The sequence below is a fragment of the Jatropha curcas genome, chromosome 6, assembly GCF_041381405.1.
Source record: "Jatropha curcas cultivar XTBG-Jc1 chromosome 6, XTBG_Jcur_1.0, whole genome shotgun sequence".
Taxonomy (NCBI): Eukaryota; Viridiplantae; Streptophyta; class Magnoliopsida; order Malpighiales; family Euphorbiaceae; genus Jatropha; species Jatropha curcas.
This window is the reverse complement of record NC_143156.1, coordinates 30,021,546-30,039,890: the sequence shown is the minus strand read 5'-3', so window position 1 is coordinate 30,039,890 and position 18,345 is coordinate 30,021,546. Positions and strand designations below refer to the sequence as shown.

At 29.9% G+C, this 18,345-nt stretch overlaps 3 protein-coding genes across 3 annotated transcripts; 2 read left to right on the top strand and 1 right to left on the bottom strand.

Annotated features, from left to right (window-relative positions):
* Window positions 1–3,771: 3,771 nt before the first annotated feature.
* Window positions 3,772–6,818, top strand: LOC105645626 (laccase-12). Its single transcript, XM_012231278.4, has 6 exons — window positions 3,772–3,967; window positions 4,049–4,200; window positions 4,439–4,683; window positions 4,852–4,980; window positions 5,251–6,207; window positions 6,357–6,818. The coding sequence occupies exons 1-6, from the start codon at window positions 3,851–3,853 to the stop codon at window positions 6,485–6,487; spliced, it is 1,731 nt and encodes a 576-aa protein (XP_012086668.1). The 5' UTR covers window positions 3,772–3,850; the 3' UTR covers window positions 6,488–6,818.
* Window positions 6,819–6,919: 101 nt separating this feature from the next.
* LOC105648691 (cation/H(+) antiporter 15) lies at window positions 6,920–9,994 on the bottom strand. The gene is given in 4 exon segments (XM_037640645.2): window positions 6,920–7,679; window positions 7,682–8,180; window positions 8,264–9,256; window positions 9,482–9,994. Coding segments are annotated over 4 exon segments (2,352 nt in total). The 5' UTR covers window positions 9,725–9,994; the 3' UTR covers window positions 6,920–7,062.
* Window positions 9,995–14,674: 4,680 nt separating this feature from the next.
* Window positions 14,675–17,277, top strand: LOC105645636 (dehydration-responsive element-binding protein 2C). The gene is made up of 2 exons (XM_012231288.4): window positions 14,675–14,879; window positions 15,709–17,277. The coding sequence occupies exon 2, from the start codon at window positions 15,749–15,751 to the stop codon at window positions 16,871–16,873; it is 1,125 nt and encodes a 374-aa protein (XP_012086678.1). The 5' UTR covers window positions 14,675–14,879; window positions 15,709–15,748; the 3' UTR covers window positions 16,874–17,277.
* The last annotated feature ends 1,068 nt before the right edge of the window (window positions 17,278–18,345 follow it).

Here is an 18,345-nt window from a genome sequence, read left to right as displayed (position 1 = left end):
CACAATCTATTCGTTACTAAAAAAACCAGTTAAATACACATTATCGAAAAGAAAATAAAGAATTTATATAGCTGAATCCAAACTCTAAAATTAAATTAAAAGTTGGTTTAATATTTTTATATAAATTTTATGTATAAGATTAAGAATACAAAATTTATAATCGTCGCTTTACTTAAATATTAACATAATTTGAATGTGGAAACACGAGCGTTACGGCGTTACGTAATATTAATTTCATAAATTACATCACTTTTTGCTCAATTGCATACTCGATGTGATTGCTGATTTTGATGGCTAAATATTAAATTAATCGTATATGGCAGCTTAAGTTGGACTAGCTCCACGCATATGGGAATTTTTCTGGCTTAGCCACTAATAGTTGAAGTGGCTTCTATGTATTTTGGTTTTCTATTGTTGCATTTTTCACATTTTCAGGTTTAAAAGAATTGCATAATTTCCAATAGAGAAGATAACAATCAACAATCTTCCAAAATTAAAGCATAATTTGAAACTTATATATATATGTTTCATAAGCACTGAAGTGAAATTGTTTTTAATAAAATGTGAAAAGAAGTACACATTAGGTATACTTTGTAGATTATCGACGTGCTTATTGGAGGGACTGGTCTTTCTAGACGGTGATCAGTATTCAGTTCGAACTGAATTAAATTTAAAAAAATTAGTCATACAAAATCGAATTGAAATTCTAAAATAACATAAAAATCAAAATGAAATTTCAAAGAAATATAACAAAATGTAGATGTTATACAAAATTTGATTCGATTCGATTATTTTCAATACCAAAATTAAATTAAATTAAACTAACCGAAATTAATAAAACTCAAGTTGGTCTAGTTACGTGATGCATATATATATATCAACACCAAATTATTTGATTGCGATCTATCGATCATTACTGAATCGAATTATGACACGTAAATCTCTATTTTCTTTTTCTAAAAAATCCCATTACTAACAATTAAAAAAAAAAGTTGGGTCTTTCTTTTTACAGTTGCTTAATTTCATAAATGAATGATTTCTTTTTTCTGATAGTGTTGATGATGAAATGTTTGCTTGACATTATTGTTTCAATGAAAGCGTTAGTTCCCTGAGTGAAGGCCATTGATCTTGAATTTTAACTGCATATTTAACAACATTACCAGAAAAAGCTTAAAGCAATTCCAACCACTTCTCCAAAATGAAAGGTTATTAATTAATTTACAACTTAACTTTACTATAGAAAGGTTTTAGTTGGACATAAAAGAAGGGTTAGTTGTGTCTTTTTATGATATGGTTGGTGCAAATTTATTTCCTGAAATACTGAAAATTTACCATCATTTCTGATATATTTTCAGGGAAAATTTATACAACAACTAGTAGTTAGTTATAGAGACTAGACAGAGTACATTTGAAGCATTTTTCCCTAGCTATAGGTTCTTGGCCTAGCCATTCTTGTTTTGTTTTGTTTTGTTTTTTTTCCAATTTCATTTTGTATATTATATTTTTAATATAATATCTCTCAGGAAAAAATAAAATTGAAGTATATTCTATCGATAATTTCATATCTTGCAACTAAATTGGCTAAATATCTTTAGTGTTCTCTTGTGTTCGTAAAAAGATCAGCGAATAGAGTTTCCCGCTTTCTTGCAACTTAAGCATATTTCTTCTCCGATATTAGAGAGTGCACTCGTGTCAAAAAAAAAAAAAAAATTAACATTTAGAGTTATTCGCCACAACTACTAATTTCGCTTTTGCTTATTTATTTATTTATTTATTATTCTTCGGTTACTAAAATGTTTCATTTTGGTAAATTTTCTTGCCTGGTCATGGATTCAGTAGCAGTTTGAAAGATTGAACTTCTATGTATGAAATTCTTAATGTAATAATAATTCAGGTTTTAATTTCATTAGTTATGAAATTTGGAAATGTATTGGAAAACATGAATAAAAGAATAAACCAATTCAAGAAGTACATTTCCTTCAATGTCTCATCAAAAAGAAGTTAATTGGTAAAAAATTATTTTAATTTGAATGAGTAAAAAGAAAAAAGAAGATTGAGTGTGAAATATTTTAGACTCACACTTGCAAAAAATGCAAAAGATGGAATTAAAATTCTATAAGTTTGCACCCATTCATAACTACCAAAGAAAATGAAAACCAAGAAAATATTATTAAATTAAATAAAAAGAGAATTCAATTATTAATTAATTTTTAAATAAAATCTTCAAAAATATGAACTTTCTACTCTTCCATTAACCTTTCATTTTAAATTAAATTAAATTAAATTAAATTACCCTAATTAGACTTTTAATTAGTCACATTGCATTTTAAGATACTCAAAAGTCAATAACAAACTTTACCAAATTAAGTTACTTGTTCTTTCAATCTTGTTCACCTATCAAATTCCAGACAAGATTTATAAGAGATGATCTATATATATCAAGAATAATAGAATTATTTTAATGGAAATTACTGAAAAATTAATAATTAGAAGAATTAAGTAATGTAACGAAGATAAAATTAAAGAATTATATAATTAAGTTCTAAAATTAAGGATCTGCATTTAAATAAGTCGAGCATTAAATAATAATTTACTCGAAAAATAAATGTGTTTATTGACAAGTTAACTAATTAATACATTATTAATTTTCCAAAATTGTGTAATTAATTTTTTGTGAGTGACCCAACAAATCTCTTATACCTATTTATAAATAATGGAAAAGGACTTTTTGCACTCAATCCTTTTCTTTTGAACAGTCTCAGTCAAGCTGGACAATTGTAAATTGGTAGCCATTAATTCTAACGACTAATAAATATTACTTGTTCTAGGTTTATGTTTTTAAAGCTAGTTGATATAAATAATATTAACTGAAAAATAATACAGAAAATGATTTATTTTGTATAATATAACTCGATTTATTTATTTAATTTTATGCACGAACTCATTACCTCTAGATCACAAAATAACCTTTTTTTTCTAACACGATTTTATTTAATTATAATAATTGATTCTTCTATTTGCCGAATTTACCAAAGAGGTTAAAAATGTGTTAGAAGTCAAGTACTTTAAGCAAACGGTGTGAACAAGAAATTTTCAATGGGTGAGATGAAATGGTAGAGATCCCTTCTTCTTTAACCAAAAGTCTGGAGTTTGAGCCCCGATTATGAACTCCCTTTAAATATTCGAGAGAGAGTATTTTGCGCGTAAATCTAGATTAATTAGCCAATCGGGTGGTTAAAAAAAAAAATGTCAACAAGAAATACATATACACTACAAAACAAAATTTCAAGGTTTGACTTATTTTTCTGAGCTCAAATAATCAAAAAGTTGGACGCCTACATCACGATCTGTACATGAATTTTTTCCATAGAAACAGAAAAGGAAAGGGCAGAGTTTGACTATTACACGTTGGTCTTTCTTTTGGTATTTATTATAAATTAAAATAATAATTGTATTTTTTTATCATAAGCTAGGTAATTAAAAATTAAATTAAATAAATTTAGCTAGTAATGATGATTAATTAATTTGTTGAAATTGAACCAGAAAAAGAAAAGACTTACGAAGCAAGTGATGAGAAATTTAAATTCTTTTTTTTTATTATTATTATTTGATAATATATGCCAGTGGGTGCAACAACTCCGACAGAGTTGAACAAAGTTTTTTCCTTTGCAATCTCACTATTTCTCGTAAATCAAAACCTAATCTGCCAACCCTTAAACAACCTCTCTCTTTCTCTCCTTACACTCCTCCTATATAAACACCTTTTCTTTTTCATTTTCTCCAATGCCTTCCATTACCTTAATTAATTAGTAATCACTAAACCCTAAAGAAAAGAGAGAAACAAACAAAAATGGCAGTCATCGATCGGATATTTCCCAGTTCTTGCTTCTTTTTTGTTGCCATTTTGCTTCTTTTAGCTCCCACATTGTCATTAGCTAATCCAACAGTTCATCACCATGAGTTTGTTGTATGCATAATTTCTAGCTAATCAAGTTCTTATTTCTGTTTAATTTTTAATTAAGCCTAATTAAGATTTTTAATGAAACAGGTTCAAGCAACAAAAGTGAAGAGATTGTGCAAAACTCACAATACAATCACAGTAAATGGGATGTTTCCTGGACCAACTTTGGAACTGCATAATGGAGACAGTTTAGTTGTCAAAGTTGTCAACAAAGCAAGATATAATCTTACCATTCATTGGTAATGTACATATAAAAATTGAGTGTATCAAATTTTTTTTTTTCGGGTTAGAGAACGTAAATATTTTTTGCCCTCCTAGAAAAATCCGCTTCTTGGGATCGAATTTGTATTGTTACCTTTACAGGGATTGAAGTCACGTCCATCACATGCATACACAAATATAGCTAGCTGATTAACTTTTTGCATGCAATTAATTTGTTTTTTGATGATTAATTAGTGTAAAAACTTTGTTTTGTAGGCATGGTGTAAGGCAAATGAGGACAGGATGGGCAGATGGACCTGAATTTGTGACACAATGTCCAATTAGACCAGGAGGGAGTTACACTTACAGGTTTACTATTGAAGGGCAAGAAGGGACACTTTGGTGGCATGCTCATAGTTCTTGGCTTAGAGCTACTGTTTATGGTGCTCTAATTATATACCCTAAAGAAGGAACCTCATACCCTTTCCCTAAACCAAAAAGAGAAACACCAATCCTTCTTGGTAATTATAATTTATATCTCATTCTCTCATATATTAATGACATCCAAAACGAAATCTAATTAACTCCGTGACATCAAAGTCATTTTTAAAAGTAATTATGATATTATTATGATATTTTTAATTAAGATTATCGAACTAATAATGGTGATTTCGAATATTATTTATCAGGGGAATGGTGGGATGCAAACCCCATTGATGTAGTGAGAGAAGCAACTAGAACTGGAGCAGCTCCAAATATTTCTGATGCTTATACCATTAATGGTCAACCTGGTGACCTTTATAACTGCTCCAGCAAAGGTACATTTTTTGGTATTAACTTCTATAATTTCTTAATAATTAATTACTGTATTATTGATTAATGGGCCATATAAATGGTTATAGCCCAAAAACCTCTATCATGAGCCCATGACAATTTAGTGGGCCTGTACTTGTTGGGTAATGGCTCACCAACACTAATCACAAAAATGAAAATCTTTAACTGTAAATAACTGAAATTTGAATCTCCTATGGAAAATAAAGTCTCCGTTCTTCAAAGAAGATGATCTTGAAAATTCATCTATTTTGCAGACACTGTAATAGTTCCAATCGGCTCCGGCGAGACAAACCTTCTCCGAGTCATCAACGCTGCGCTCAATCAACCACTATTTTTCACCATTGCAAACCACAAATTCACAGTTGTTGGTGCTGATGCTTCATATCTGAAACCTTTCACTACATCAGTTATTATGCTAGGACCTGGTCAGACCACCGATGTTTTGATCTCCGGTGACCAGCCTCCGGCGAGATATTACCTGGCGGCACGTGCATATCAAAGTGCTCAAAATGCTCCATTTGATAATACTACAACGACTGCAATTCTTGAATACAACTCCGCTCCTTGCCCTGCTAAATGTCTAACAAGCAAACCAATTATGCCTCAGTTACCTGCCTATAATGACACAGCCACCGCCACCGCCTTTAGCCAGAGCCAAAAAAGTCTCCGGAAAGTTGAGGTCCCGACTAAAATTGACCATAGCCTATTTTTTACAGTTGGTCTAGGACTTAACAATTGCCCAAAAAATTTTAGAGCTAGAAGATGTCAAGGTCCTAATGGTACTCGCTTTACAGCAAGCATGAACAATGTGTCTTTTGTGTTTCCTTCAAGCTTTTCTTTACTACAAGCTTATAAGCAAAACATACCAGGAGTTTTCACAACAGATTTTCCGGCAAGGCCTCCGGTAAATTTCGATTTCACCGGAAATGTAAGCCGATCACTTTGGCAACCTGTTCCAGGCACAAAACTTTATAAATTGAAGTATGGAGAATCAGTACAGATTGTTTTACAGGACACAAGTATTGTTACACCTGAAAATCACCCAATTCATCTTCATGGATATGATTTCTATATTGTTGCTGAAGGATTTGGAAACTTCAATCCTAAAACTGATAGAGCTAAATTCAACCTTGTTGATCCACCAATGAGGAATACAGCTGCAGTACCTGTTAATGGATGGGCAGTTATTCGATTTGTCGCTGACAATCCAGGTGAAAACCTCAAAATCTCTGTTTCTCTTTTTGAAGAAAACACATATATCGGCGGTGTTGACATCAGCTTTTTAAATAATTTTTAGCATTTTGATGATTGAAATACTGATTTTATGTGTTTTAAAATTGATTTTTTTCGACATTAACAGGTGTCTGGTTAATGCATTGTCACTTGGATGTGCATATCACATGGGGATTGGCAATGGCTTTCATAGTGGAAGATGGAGTTGGAGAGTTGCAGAAACTAGAGTCTCCTCCTCTTGATTTGCCTATTTGTTAGGAACTAATTAAGATTGGTTTATAAAAAGAATGCTACCCATCAATAGAGGGTTTAGTTGCTATATATATTATATATAGTTTTTCAAAAACTATATTTTTTCCTATTGATAGTATTAATAATTTCAATGTCGGTTTTCCCTGCATTTGGGGACATAGTTTCTTGTTATTTTTATGTTTATTTTTTTTGGATAGGTTAATCAGAGATGAAAAGGCAGGTTTAGAAGAAGAGATGGTGTCTTGAAAAATTAGTTACCATCTCATTTTAAATACCTGTACTGTAAATTTCTTTGTTTCAATTGTTACTTGGAATAATACATTCTACTTTTTGAAAATTATTTTTCTCTACTGCTTTTGTATAAATAATTACAAATTGCCAAGTTATGCAATGAATCAATATATGATTCCACTAATATATATTCAGTATATACAAGGATTTAGGAGCTTAAATCAATCTCCAGTGATTTAAACTTATAGACAAAATTCTAAAAATAAGCATTTTTTTTGGCTTTTGGATTTCCAACTGAACATTTAATTGCTCAAAAATTACTGAATGAACTCTTGGTGAAAAATTTATAGTTAATATCTAGAAACTAGTCTACAATGTTGCAATGTTAACACTGACATCTTACTATCACAAAAATCTTCCAATGTAGTAGCAAACATATCTGCAATTACACCCAGCTCTGGGTATTCAGCCCACTCCATCATTTCTTTCTCAAACTGCATGTTAGTTGGATTTCTACCCACCATAACAAGGTCGTACACGCTGTCCAATGATCTAATCACATCCACCATTTCTATACTAGTTCTTGCTGCTACATCGCCATAAGCAACACGAGCATTATGAGCATTTTTTTCTCTGAATTCTTTAACTTGCTGATCATCAAGTTGCTTCCCAATTGTAGCAATGTAGTTGGTTTCTTCTGAATTGATTCTCAATAACGTAATTTTCACATCAGGATTGCTTGACATTCTTGTTGCCAATGCTAAAGCTTCGCGATCATCAGGACCTCCCAGAAAGAGAACAACAACATTTTAAGAGAAATTTATTGAATTCTTTTTACTGTGTAATCCTCTATCTAACAAGATCCCTACTGTGCAAGGAGCATTTGCTTGAAGTTGAACGTTAAAATCTCTGAATACATTGTTCTGTAAGCCATGATGGTTCGTGTAAAAAGGAACAAGAACGAAGAAACATGTTTATCCTCTGCAAGATTGCAAATGATGTTATGCATACCCTTGTAAGGGGCAACCATAGTAAATGGAATTATTGAGACGAAACCATTGGAATTCTTCGAATAATTCCTGAAAGCACGAAAAATGTGATGATCTGAATTATTGTCTTTCAGTCTCATCTTATGGCTAGTGTAACGAGTTAATAATGGAGCTGTTCGACCCACAATATCATCCACATTTACTACATAAGCACATGTAGAACTATTTGAACTCTTGCAACTAGATGCCTCCAGTAAATTTATAATGCCATGGACGTTATCCTCATTATGAATACAAGTAAGAATGCGTAATTCAACATCTTGAGGTATTGAATGAAGTGTTCTTAAGAATTTCATGCTAGAATCTGATTGGAAGAGTCTAACTTTAGGATCATAGAAGTAATGTATTAAAGGGCTGAAAAATGCGATGAAAGTAACGTTCAACAACACCATTACAGTAAAACAATCTGTACCGAAATTCTGCAGCAAGAGAATTAGAATGTAAATGAATATACATGATAGAAACAAAATTAGTGTTAATCAAATTGCATATATGTACTTACTAGAGTTATCTTCCATCCCTTGTAAACTATAAGGTCCATTATACCTTTGAAGTTCAAAATAATTCCCAGTAGAATAGCATTTTTGAATCTTATATTGAAATAGAGTGAAACAAACAAAGCCACCAAGAACTTCAATAAATAGTTACAACCGATTAGGAGAATAAAAATTCCAGCAGCCTTGACATTTTTTATTGAAGACACATCTGTTAGAAAACCAATCTGAACAAAGAATAAAGGCAAAAAAAGCTGTTTAAGGATCAATCCCAATTTCTCTACTATTGCAGAGCCTAAAGGCGGTCCTTCTGGTATGATTAATCCCATAAGAAATGCCATAGGAAGAAAGAATCCCCAAACTGAGTTAGCAATTAATACCATCACAAAAAGCAAAATGAATACCAACATCACATATTTTTCTTTTACAGGTTTTCCTGGTGGTGTTCTTTTGATAATCACTAACATTAATGGCCTCAAAATATATAATGTGATAAAAACTGGAGCATATGCAAGAACTACTGATAGAATTGAACTAAACCCATCTTTCGTTGTTAGAATGGTCATTGTCAATAAAAGAATATGACCAACTGATTCCATGATAACTCCACAGGCTAAAGCGAGTTGACCTAACTCGGTGGTTAGAAGGTTTAGTTGTTCCATGACATGAGCAATAACAGAGAAGAAAGTGTTTGATAAAGCACTACTCAAAATAAGAGGTGGGATTTCACCAACACATCCAGAGACTTGATCTTTTATCAGAGAATGAAAGAATAAGATCATCCCAAAAGGGACAATGTAGGTTGATAAACCGATAGTCCACGCAGCATTTGCAGTCTTTAATAACATAGTTGTATCTATTTTTATAGCCATAATGAATACGTATAAGACTGAGCTAAATAAAGCAAATGTATTAAGAACTCCCATTTCTTTTGCTGGAAAAATTGTTTCCATGTATGTCTTGTTACGGCCTAGCACAGAAGGTCCTAAAATAATGCCACTCTGCAACACAAAAATGTTCAAAATGCATTATTATGGCTATATCTTCAATACGATTTACTTATCTAAACCGAGTCTATAGTCTCACCTATGAACCAAACTAATAAAAACATTATTGAATACACTCGGGGAAAAAAAGATAAAATGAAAATATTTTTTAAATAAATAACCATGTAATAAAATTGCAGGTATAGAAAGAAAATTGGGTACCATATAGGAAAAACTTACCAAAATATAGCTCACAAATTTTGGTTGTTTCAAAGGCCTAAGAAGAACGAACAGTGTCTGTGATATAATGCATGACAAAATGATTTGAACCATAAATACCGGAAATATGAAATCAAGAGGATTATTTGCCTTGAAGAAAAACCCATAGTGTTGGGTTTCCTCTTGATAATCGATGCAAACCGTAGGGTAGATGATGGTTTCAGTTCCATGTTTAACACGAATTTCTCCTGTATTTTCGTACATTATACGATACTCGATCGATATAGCTAGAAAGAAAATAGACGTATCCGCGACTTCTCTCGAGTTCTTTATTTTCGTTTTATAAGTACTATATCTTATGAATAATAAGACATCAGGAATTGATTAGAGTAGTAAACGACCTTAATCCTAGAGAAATATGAACAGATGAGGATTAATGCGGCCTTGGTTCTGAAAAAGAGGTTAGGAGTTCAAAAGAACTCGTTCCCCTTTTAAAATTTTTGATGTATCAAGAGGGAAAAAAAAATTCTAGCAAAGGAGTTAATCTGAGATAGGATGCCAAAAAAGAAACAATATAGTGTTAGTTATAAAGGAAAGTTTAAGGAAATAGTGGCCGTTTTTATGGTTGGTAGCAGTTAGGCTTCTCAGGTGCAAATAAATGGTTGTAAACAAAATATTTGACAAGCTTTAAAAAGGAAATTTCAATAACTCAAAACAAATAGCTCGTTGGTAGTATTAGTTATCTATTTATTTCCAAGATTATTTTGCAATATCTTCTATTTTTTGCAAACTTTTTACTTTAATTGAGCAAGTCTAACCTTGTCACAAAATTATGATAATGTTTAATTATTTTGTATAACAATGAAATTAGTTGTAAAAAAAAAAAAAGAAATACTGAAATTACTACGTATTTCCTAATTAATTGCACTAATATATTCTCCTAATGTTATACTGAAATTACTATGTATTACTCCTTGAAATCACAAATGTAACAAATATTTTGGAACAAGTTATTTTTTTAAATGTGGTAAGTATCACGAAACAAATGTAGTATTAGTTAAATTTCAGATATATTAACCATTATATTAATAAATTATTAATACGCAATCTACATATATGAAAAATAATAGTAGAAAAAATTATTTTTGTGAAAAAAAAAAAAACAAATCAATATATGTATATAAAGCATGCATTTTTTTCCCAATAAGCTGACATGTGTCATTTCATAAATGAATGTTTTTTCATTACTCTTGTTACATAAGATTCTTGATGATGACACATATGACTCTTAAATTTTGATTGTGTCACATAGAATATAATTGTTAGTTATAGCGTTATAGAAATATTGACATTAATTAGCATTCAATTATCATAATTAATACATATTAATAAATAATTATAATTATTATAATATTGTTACTTATCTTTCTAATTAAAATTACATAATATTAATTTTAATTGTCATTCAATTATCATATTAATATGTATTAAATAATTAAAATTATTATAATAAACTGATTTTTAATTAAAAATTACCATAATTTTTAATGTTGATTATCATATTCATAGGTGTTATAGCTTATATTAATATGTATTATAATTTATCTTTTCAATTAATATTATTACAATAATGATATTGAATATCATTACAATCAATCATACTTATCATTTATTATTATGAATGAAAATTTTATATTGAAAAGAATGATAGGGAAGGTTAACGGTGAAAATATTTATTAATATCTTTATTAACCAAACGTTTCAATATTTATTAATAGATCAATTTTTTTTTATAATTTCAATTTTCGACATTAATATATTTTTTCTCTTCTAATTTCTATTACTTTATCAAATTAGGAAAAGTTTGATAAATCATAAAAGAAGGCTATTTGTATAAAATTATCATTAAAAATGATATATATACACGTCTATTATTGAATTTTTATTGTGCGTTTTATTTTATTATTTTTAATGCCATCTAAGAAAATTTATTAATTAAAAATAAATTAAAATCAATGATTTTTAATATATATTTTCTTTTCTTTCAATTTGTAATAGACATTGATTTTTATATAATTAGTTTAATATTTTGTATTTAAAATAGATATTTTTTAATTTAAATAATTTTCAACAAAATTAATAAATATGAAATTATAAATAATTTAAATAATGAATTTTTTTTACTAAATTATTTATTTTACTATGCATAAAATAGTCACGCTGGTAGTTAAGACAATAATTTTACACTTGCATTTAATGAGTAACCAAACCATTGCGTATAGATACTTTTTCTCTCTGCTGAGAAGTTGCTTAATTCCAAGGGGTGCTTTTTGATAGGTCATTGATAACGTAATTAAGGTAACATGCCAAGCACAGAAAGTACACTGACAGCTGCCACGAGATGATGACACATGTTTCACATGCACGGCTATGGTAGGCAGTGATAGATATGGATGGACGAAAGCAAACATCGGGAATTCGGGTCAAGGCGTCAAAGCTTGGAGCTCACCATAGCATGTGGGTACGTGGAAATTGGTTTTGGTGTCCACGTGGTGCTTTGTAATTTGGTAGGATTTTATTATAAAGTCTTCATTCATAATTCGTAATTCAAATAATTTTATAATTTTTTATATACTATATAGTTTTCTTTTTTGAGTATTACATACTATATGATTTTTTTCTTTTTTGGAATAAAAATACTATATGGTTAGGAATTAGAAGATGTGGAAGAAAGTGTACCATCATCTAGTAATGCCAGGCTTGACAAATTTAGAGCTGAGTAAATGGTTTAGTCAATTTGTTTAAATTGATTAATTTAATTTAATAATTCAATAATTGAATTTCAGTTGGATTAATAAATTTAGATTTATTTATTGGTCAATTATTATTCAGTTAATAATTAAATAATCAAATAATAAAATGGCATTATTTTGACACTTAGAAATAATCAAATAATAAAATGGCCATTATATAGTTAATTTGATTTTAAAAATAACTTAAATGATTTCATCATTTCTACAAATTGAAGTTTCCTTAAAAATGACTAATTCTTCCCAAATCAGAAAAATATTTTTGTTTGATTGATTTTTTTTAGCACTCAAACATCAAAGAATCTATAAAATATTTCTAGATAAATTATTTTCAAAAATAAATTAAATAATAATAATAATTATTATAATAGTAGAAGAGTGTATCTTTAGCTTGAAGATTAATAAAAATTTTTACAAATAGATAAATTTTTTATGGTTTATTGAAATTTCGATTTAGTTAAATATGGCATCTAAAATTAATATAAATTATTTGAAGTTCATAATTCTTTTTTTTTAATAAATTGAATAGCATTATGAGATATATAACAGTCTTTTTAATTAAAAAATTAGAGACTTTTCTAATTGAAAAACTCGAATTTAAAACTTTTTACTCTTCCTATAAGTGAAAAAATTTATCAAACCCACATTGATCGGCAATTAGTTGTGAATTTTTTACTAAAAAAAATGGACATTTAGTTTGAAATATTTCAATTAAGAATGGTAATTTAATTATTATTTTGAGAAAGAGATTAGAGGCTTGAATGAACCATCTACCAGTTAATTTGAAGGTGTACCCAAGCCGATTACAATTAGGCCCTAGAGTTCAACTAAATTGGATGGTTGGCCCATACTAACTCTACGACTCTACCTTTTTAAGTCCTAGGGGTGATCAAATGACGTGATCTCAGGTTCGATTTGAATAGAGTGAATAAAATCTGATCCAAATAATAGTGGATCAGATATAAAATTTTAAAATAAAATCCGTGAGGATATAGATCAGATACGGATATATCATAATTCGATCGAAATTCATTCTGTGAAATGTAATTTATTTTTTTTTTATATTTCTAAAATTATTGATTATAATTCTAGACTACAATTCCTCTATTCTTTTCTTCCTTCCTTCTTTTTCATTTATATATATTTTAAATCATTATTTCAAACTATTTCTCCATTTTCACATTTTTTTTTATTCTATACTTTAAACAAAAGAATATAAGTCAACATTATGACCACTAGCATGATTTTTTTACACTTAATAATTCTTAAAGTATCTTCTAATTGTTTGATATAATATTTCAATTATTATTAAGAATTTTTATATTTTCAAGCACAATAAATAATATGAATTTTTATTAAATAATTATTTTATTTTTATTTTTATTTTTATTTTAAACATAATAAAAACTGATAATATCTGATCTGATCCGACCCGCTCCGACATTCGATCCGATTCGAATCCGAGCGGAGCGGATATGTCTTCGCGGATTGGATATGGATTTTGCATAATTCGATCCGAGTCCAATTCATGATCATCCCTATTAAGTCTAATTTAGATTTTGGTATTTTTTTTTCATATTAATACACAATCCCACACCTAAGTTTTTTATTTTTATTTTTGTTTTTATCTTTTTTTTATTAGAGAATAGAAATTCGAACCTGAATCTATTATCATAACCTATATACACTTAGCAATTGACTATATTTTAGCATGCATGTAAATTTAATACTACAAAATCTCATACATAAATTTGATTTATGGATCATAGTAATGCAATTTACTTATGCTAATTTTTTCTTATCTAATATCATTGAAATTTTCTGTGAAAAAGTTTTCTTTATATATTTATCGAAAAATGGTAAAAGAAAAATATAATAAAATTTACTAAGTCGTGTTTTAGATTTTATGTTCTAGATTTTACTCATACGAAGAGAGTGAAATTTCAAATTCAATTTCATCAATTATAAAAATTTTCACAATTCCATTTGCTATTTGCTGAGTTATATGAGAGGTACCTTGTATTATTTCTCAAAAATTCTCGATGTATATAAAAAAATAATAATAAAGTATTTAAATTTAAAATAAAAAGTAAAACAAAAATAAAAGACAGCTCAAGAAGATAAGATAAGTACAAAAGTATTACTATGTGATTATATTTTCAGGGGCAAAAATGAGATTTCTTGGAAAGAGGCAACGCCGAGTAAGTAAATTAGAAATTTGATTTTGTGGTATGCCTCTGCTGGCTCGGGAACCTTCGAGCGAAACTTGTCCCTTATTAACGGACAAAAAAACGCCACGAGTGACGTCTCGTCTCGACCAGATATCGCCACGTCATCACTATCAGTTTTACCAGTAAAAAATCAGAAATATCTAGAGAAGGCTATAAATATCTGTCTTCCCTCTCGCTCGAAAAGATTTCTGGATTCGTCAAGCTATTTCGACTTCAACAATCTAGAACAAGCACACCAAAGAAAAAAAAAAACACACAAGCACCATTGCAAAACGCACAAGAAGCAAGAAGCGCTCAACGCAAAACGCACAAGAAGCAAGAAGCACCAACACAAAGCACACAAAGCAGAGAAAACATTTTCTTTAAGCCTATTTACAGGTTAGTTGGTTACTCTCTGGTTTCTGCCTTTTTTTTTATATTATTGTTATTTCTGTTCTTCGATGGCTTTTAATTGTTCCTTTTTATATTAATTGAATTAGGCAAAGTGGGTAATGATTTTTCGGGAACTATAATTGAATTTTTAATTTTTTCTGGTGTTTGGTTTTCGGGGTTTTCTTTTTTCTTTGAATTAGGGTTTTCTTCGAGCTAACAGAAATCGAGTTTTCGGGGAACCGAAAATGAATTTTGGGTGGTTGTAATTTTTTTTTTCAAGTTTTTCTCTTGTAAGCTTCAATTTTCTGCCACGGCCAGTTTTCTGGTTCAACTTTGACTCTATTTTGTTTTTCTTCTCTGTTTGGTCACAGAGAAAATTTTACCCTCCTGTTTGGATCCTAGATTTATAATTACTTGAGGTCTAAGGAAACATTTATTGTTTAGGATATGTTTTTACGATTTTGTCGTTTTAATATCCGTTACAGCATATCACGATCTTTCCGTTTTCTATATATTTTACTGCTTGCGACGTAAGAAAAAAAATTCTAAACAAGCTAAGGGTAAGTAAGGGGAAAAAAAAGAACTTGGCTGGCAAGTAAGGTTTTGTCCTGATACAATTAGGATAAGGAGTTCTATTTTCTGTTTGCTTCTTTGTTATATATATATATATATATATATATATATATATATATATATATATATATAGCAGCCATATGCGCATATACTTTTGGTTTGTTGAATTCGTCGTTGAGAAAGAATTGAAATTTGCCAATTTGACTCTGTTTCTCTGTTGGGATTTTAGTGCTGATTTTGTTTTTCGGTTATTATATTGCAGATTCTGTTTTAATTTCTGGTTAAATATAAACTTGGTGAAGATGGGTCAAGGTTATAACGTGAGTTCTATGCCCATGGAGCATACAAGGAAAAGGAGGAGAAGGGATAGCACTTGCTCTGTTGCTGAAACCATTCAAAAGTGGAAAGAATATAATGAATTTCTTGATTCTTGTCCTAATGGTGATAAACCGGTTAGAAAAATTCCTGCTAAAGGTTCAAGAAAAGGATGTATGAGAGGTAAAGGAGGGCCTGATAACTCAAGGTGTAATTATAGAGGCGTTAGACAAAGAACATGGGGAAAGTGGGTTGCAGAGATTAGAGAACCAAACAGAGGGCCTAGGCTTTGGCTTGGTACTTTCCCAACTGCATATGATGCTGCTCTTGCTTATGATGAAGCTGCGAAAGCCATGTATGGTAATTTGGCGCGGCTTAATTTTCCTGAATTATCAAATTCAACTAGCTCTTCGAAAGACTACATGTCCTCTACAACCCCATCAGGCTATTCTTCGGTAGCTACTCCTGCTGGTTCTGATTCTACTACTACATCAAATCATTCTGAGGTTTGTGCTTTTGACGACACTAAAGAGCATGTTGTGAAAATTGAGAATGGTGAAGGTGAATCGAAAATCAAACCCGAGTATCCGGCTGTAACTGATCTCGTGTCACCAAGATGTACACCAAAACAAGAAGTGAAGAATGAGGAAGATGATGCTAAGATACCTGAGACTAAAGTGCCAATGAAAGATGATCATAAAATACCTGAGATTGAAGTGGCTGTGAAAGATGATCTCCAACATGAAAGCAAAGATGATGGGACACTAAATATTGAAGATTATGGATGGCCTAACGGACTTGAGGGAGCAGATTTCTGGAAAAATTTCACTGTTGATGAGATGTTTAGTGTGGACGAATTGCTGGGGGCAATAGACAAGAATCCACTCGATCTGGATGGTCAGATGTTATCCACAGATAATAGTGATTTGCAGAATGATGTAGTAACACCACCATTGGATTTATCATTTCAGTTGCATAGTCCATATTCAAAGTTTAATGGCAACGGCAATGGCGACTATGGTTTTGATTTCTTGGAGCCTGGTAGGCAAGAAGACAACAATATTCCATTGGATGATCAAGGTTTCTTCAGTTTAGGAGGCTTTGAGACCTAAAAAATCACACTGTTTATGATGTGGAGATGGAAGGATTAGAGTAGCTTGCTGGTGTGTAGACATATGTTCTTTTCACTTAATTAATCACTTTGTTTTTGAGAAACTGACAAACATACTGACAGCCGATTCTCTAGAGTTTTTTAGGTTAGAGAAATTGGCCATGTAACTGTAGTTCTTTTGGCAATCCAACCTTGAGGCAGAGTTGGATGGCTGGTAGTTCATGCTCTGCAGATTGAATTGTTCTGGTCTGTGAGATGGGATTCTTTTTGTAATCATGATTAAAATAGTAGTAGTAATAGCGGTCAAACCTTTTTAAAAATCAGATTTTGAGTATGGTTCTAATTTTTTTATTGTTTGTAATCTCTGTTACTCATCTTATGTGAATATACAAGTATTTGCCTAAATTTTATTTTTGATGGTTTTCTGCTATGTGTCTCAGTGATGTTGCCTCTTTCTAAGAGTTAGGCTTGTAATGCCAATGTGCTTGCAATCATTTTCATTGCAAGTTGTATGAGAAAATGAATTCTTAAAGCTTTGTCCAAGAACAATCATGAAGCCCTATGGCTGCCAACCCAATTCATATCTGTATTCGGATTTTATCTTTAATAATATGATACGTTTGGATTGAAACAAATGAATCATGAGCATGAAGAAATTCAAATCGTTAATAGAGTGAATCGAAACGAATTGATTTTTTTTTTTTCAATCGAAAATTCGACCCGACAATAAAATAGATTAGGTTGAATTTTCATTCTCCAATTTTCATTCAATTATTAAATTGAATTTTAAGGTTTTTTAGATTCCTTTCCTTTCTCGTTAATAAATATTTTATTTTGCTTCTCATTCAGAATTCATTTTCTAAATTAATAAAAAAATATTTTTCTTAATTTTAATACAAAAAAATAAAAAATGATCACTTTCTTAATTTATTATCATATTGTCTATTAAAATACATTGATAAATTTTTTATATGTTAGTAAATGCTCTCAATTTTATCAAAAAGCTTAAAATGATCAACAGAAACTGTTGGCGTAAAAAAAAAAAAAGAAGTGATTTATTTTGCTCATTTTCAGAGCCATTTAAAACTGTTGGGATAAATTCTTCTCAAAAAAAAAAAAAAAAAAAATCAATTTTGAAGTATAAGCACAACCAAATCAAATTGGTTTGGTTATTTTGTTAAATTTAGAAAATAAACCAAAAATATGCCTAAAATCAAAAAATAAATTCAAACCGATAAAAATCAGACCAGTTTAATTTATCTCGATTTTCGATTCGTTTTAATAAAAGTGAGATAGGGATTCAATTTATGTATTTGGTTCAATTCAAAATCGAACCAATCACACCCCTTTCTGCCGGCTAAATATGGACATTTTGATTTTGGTCGTATTGATTAAATGTAATGCTGTTTTTGGGACTTAATTCCAAATTAGGCAAGAAAATTAATATACATAAAAGGGTTCCATTTGTGCATT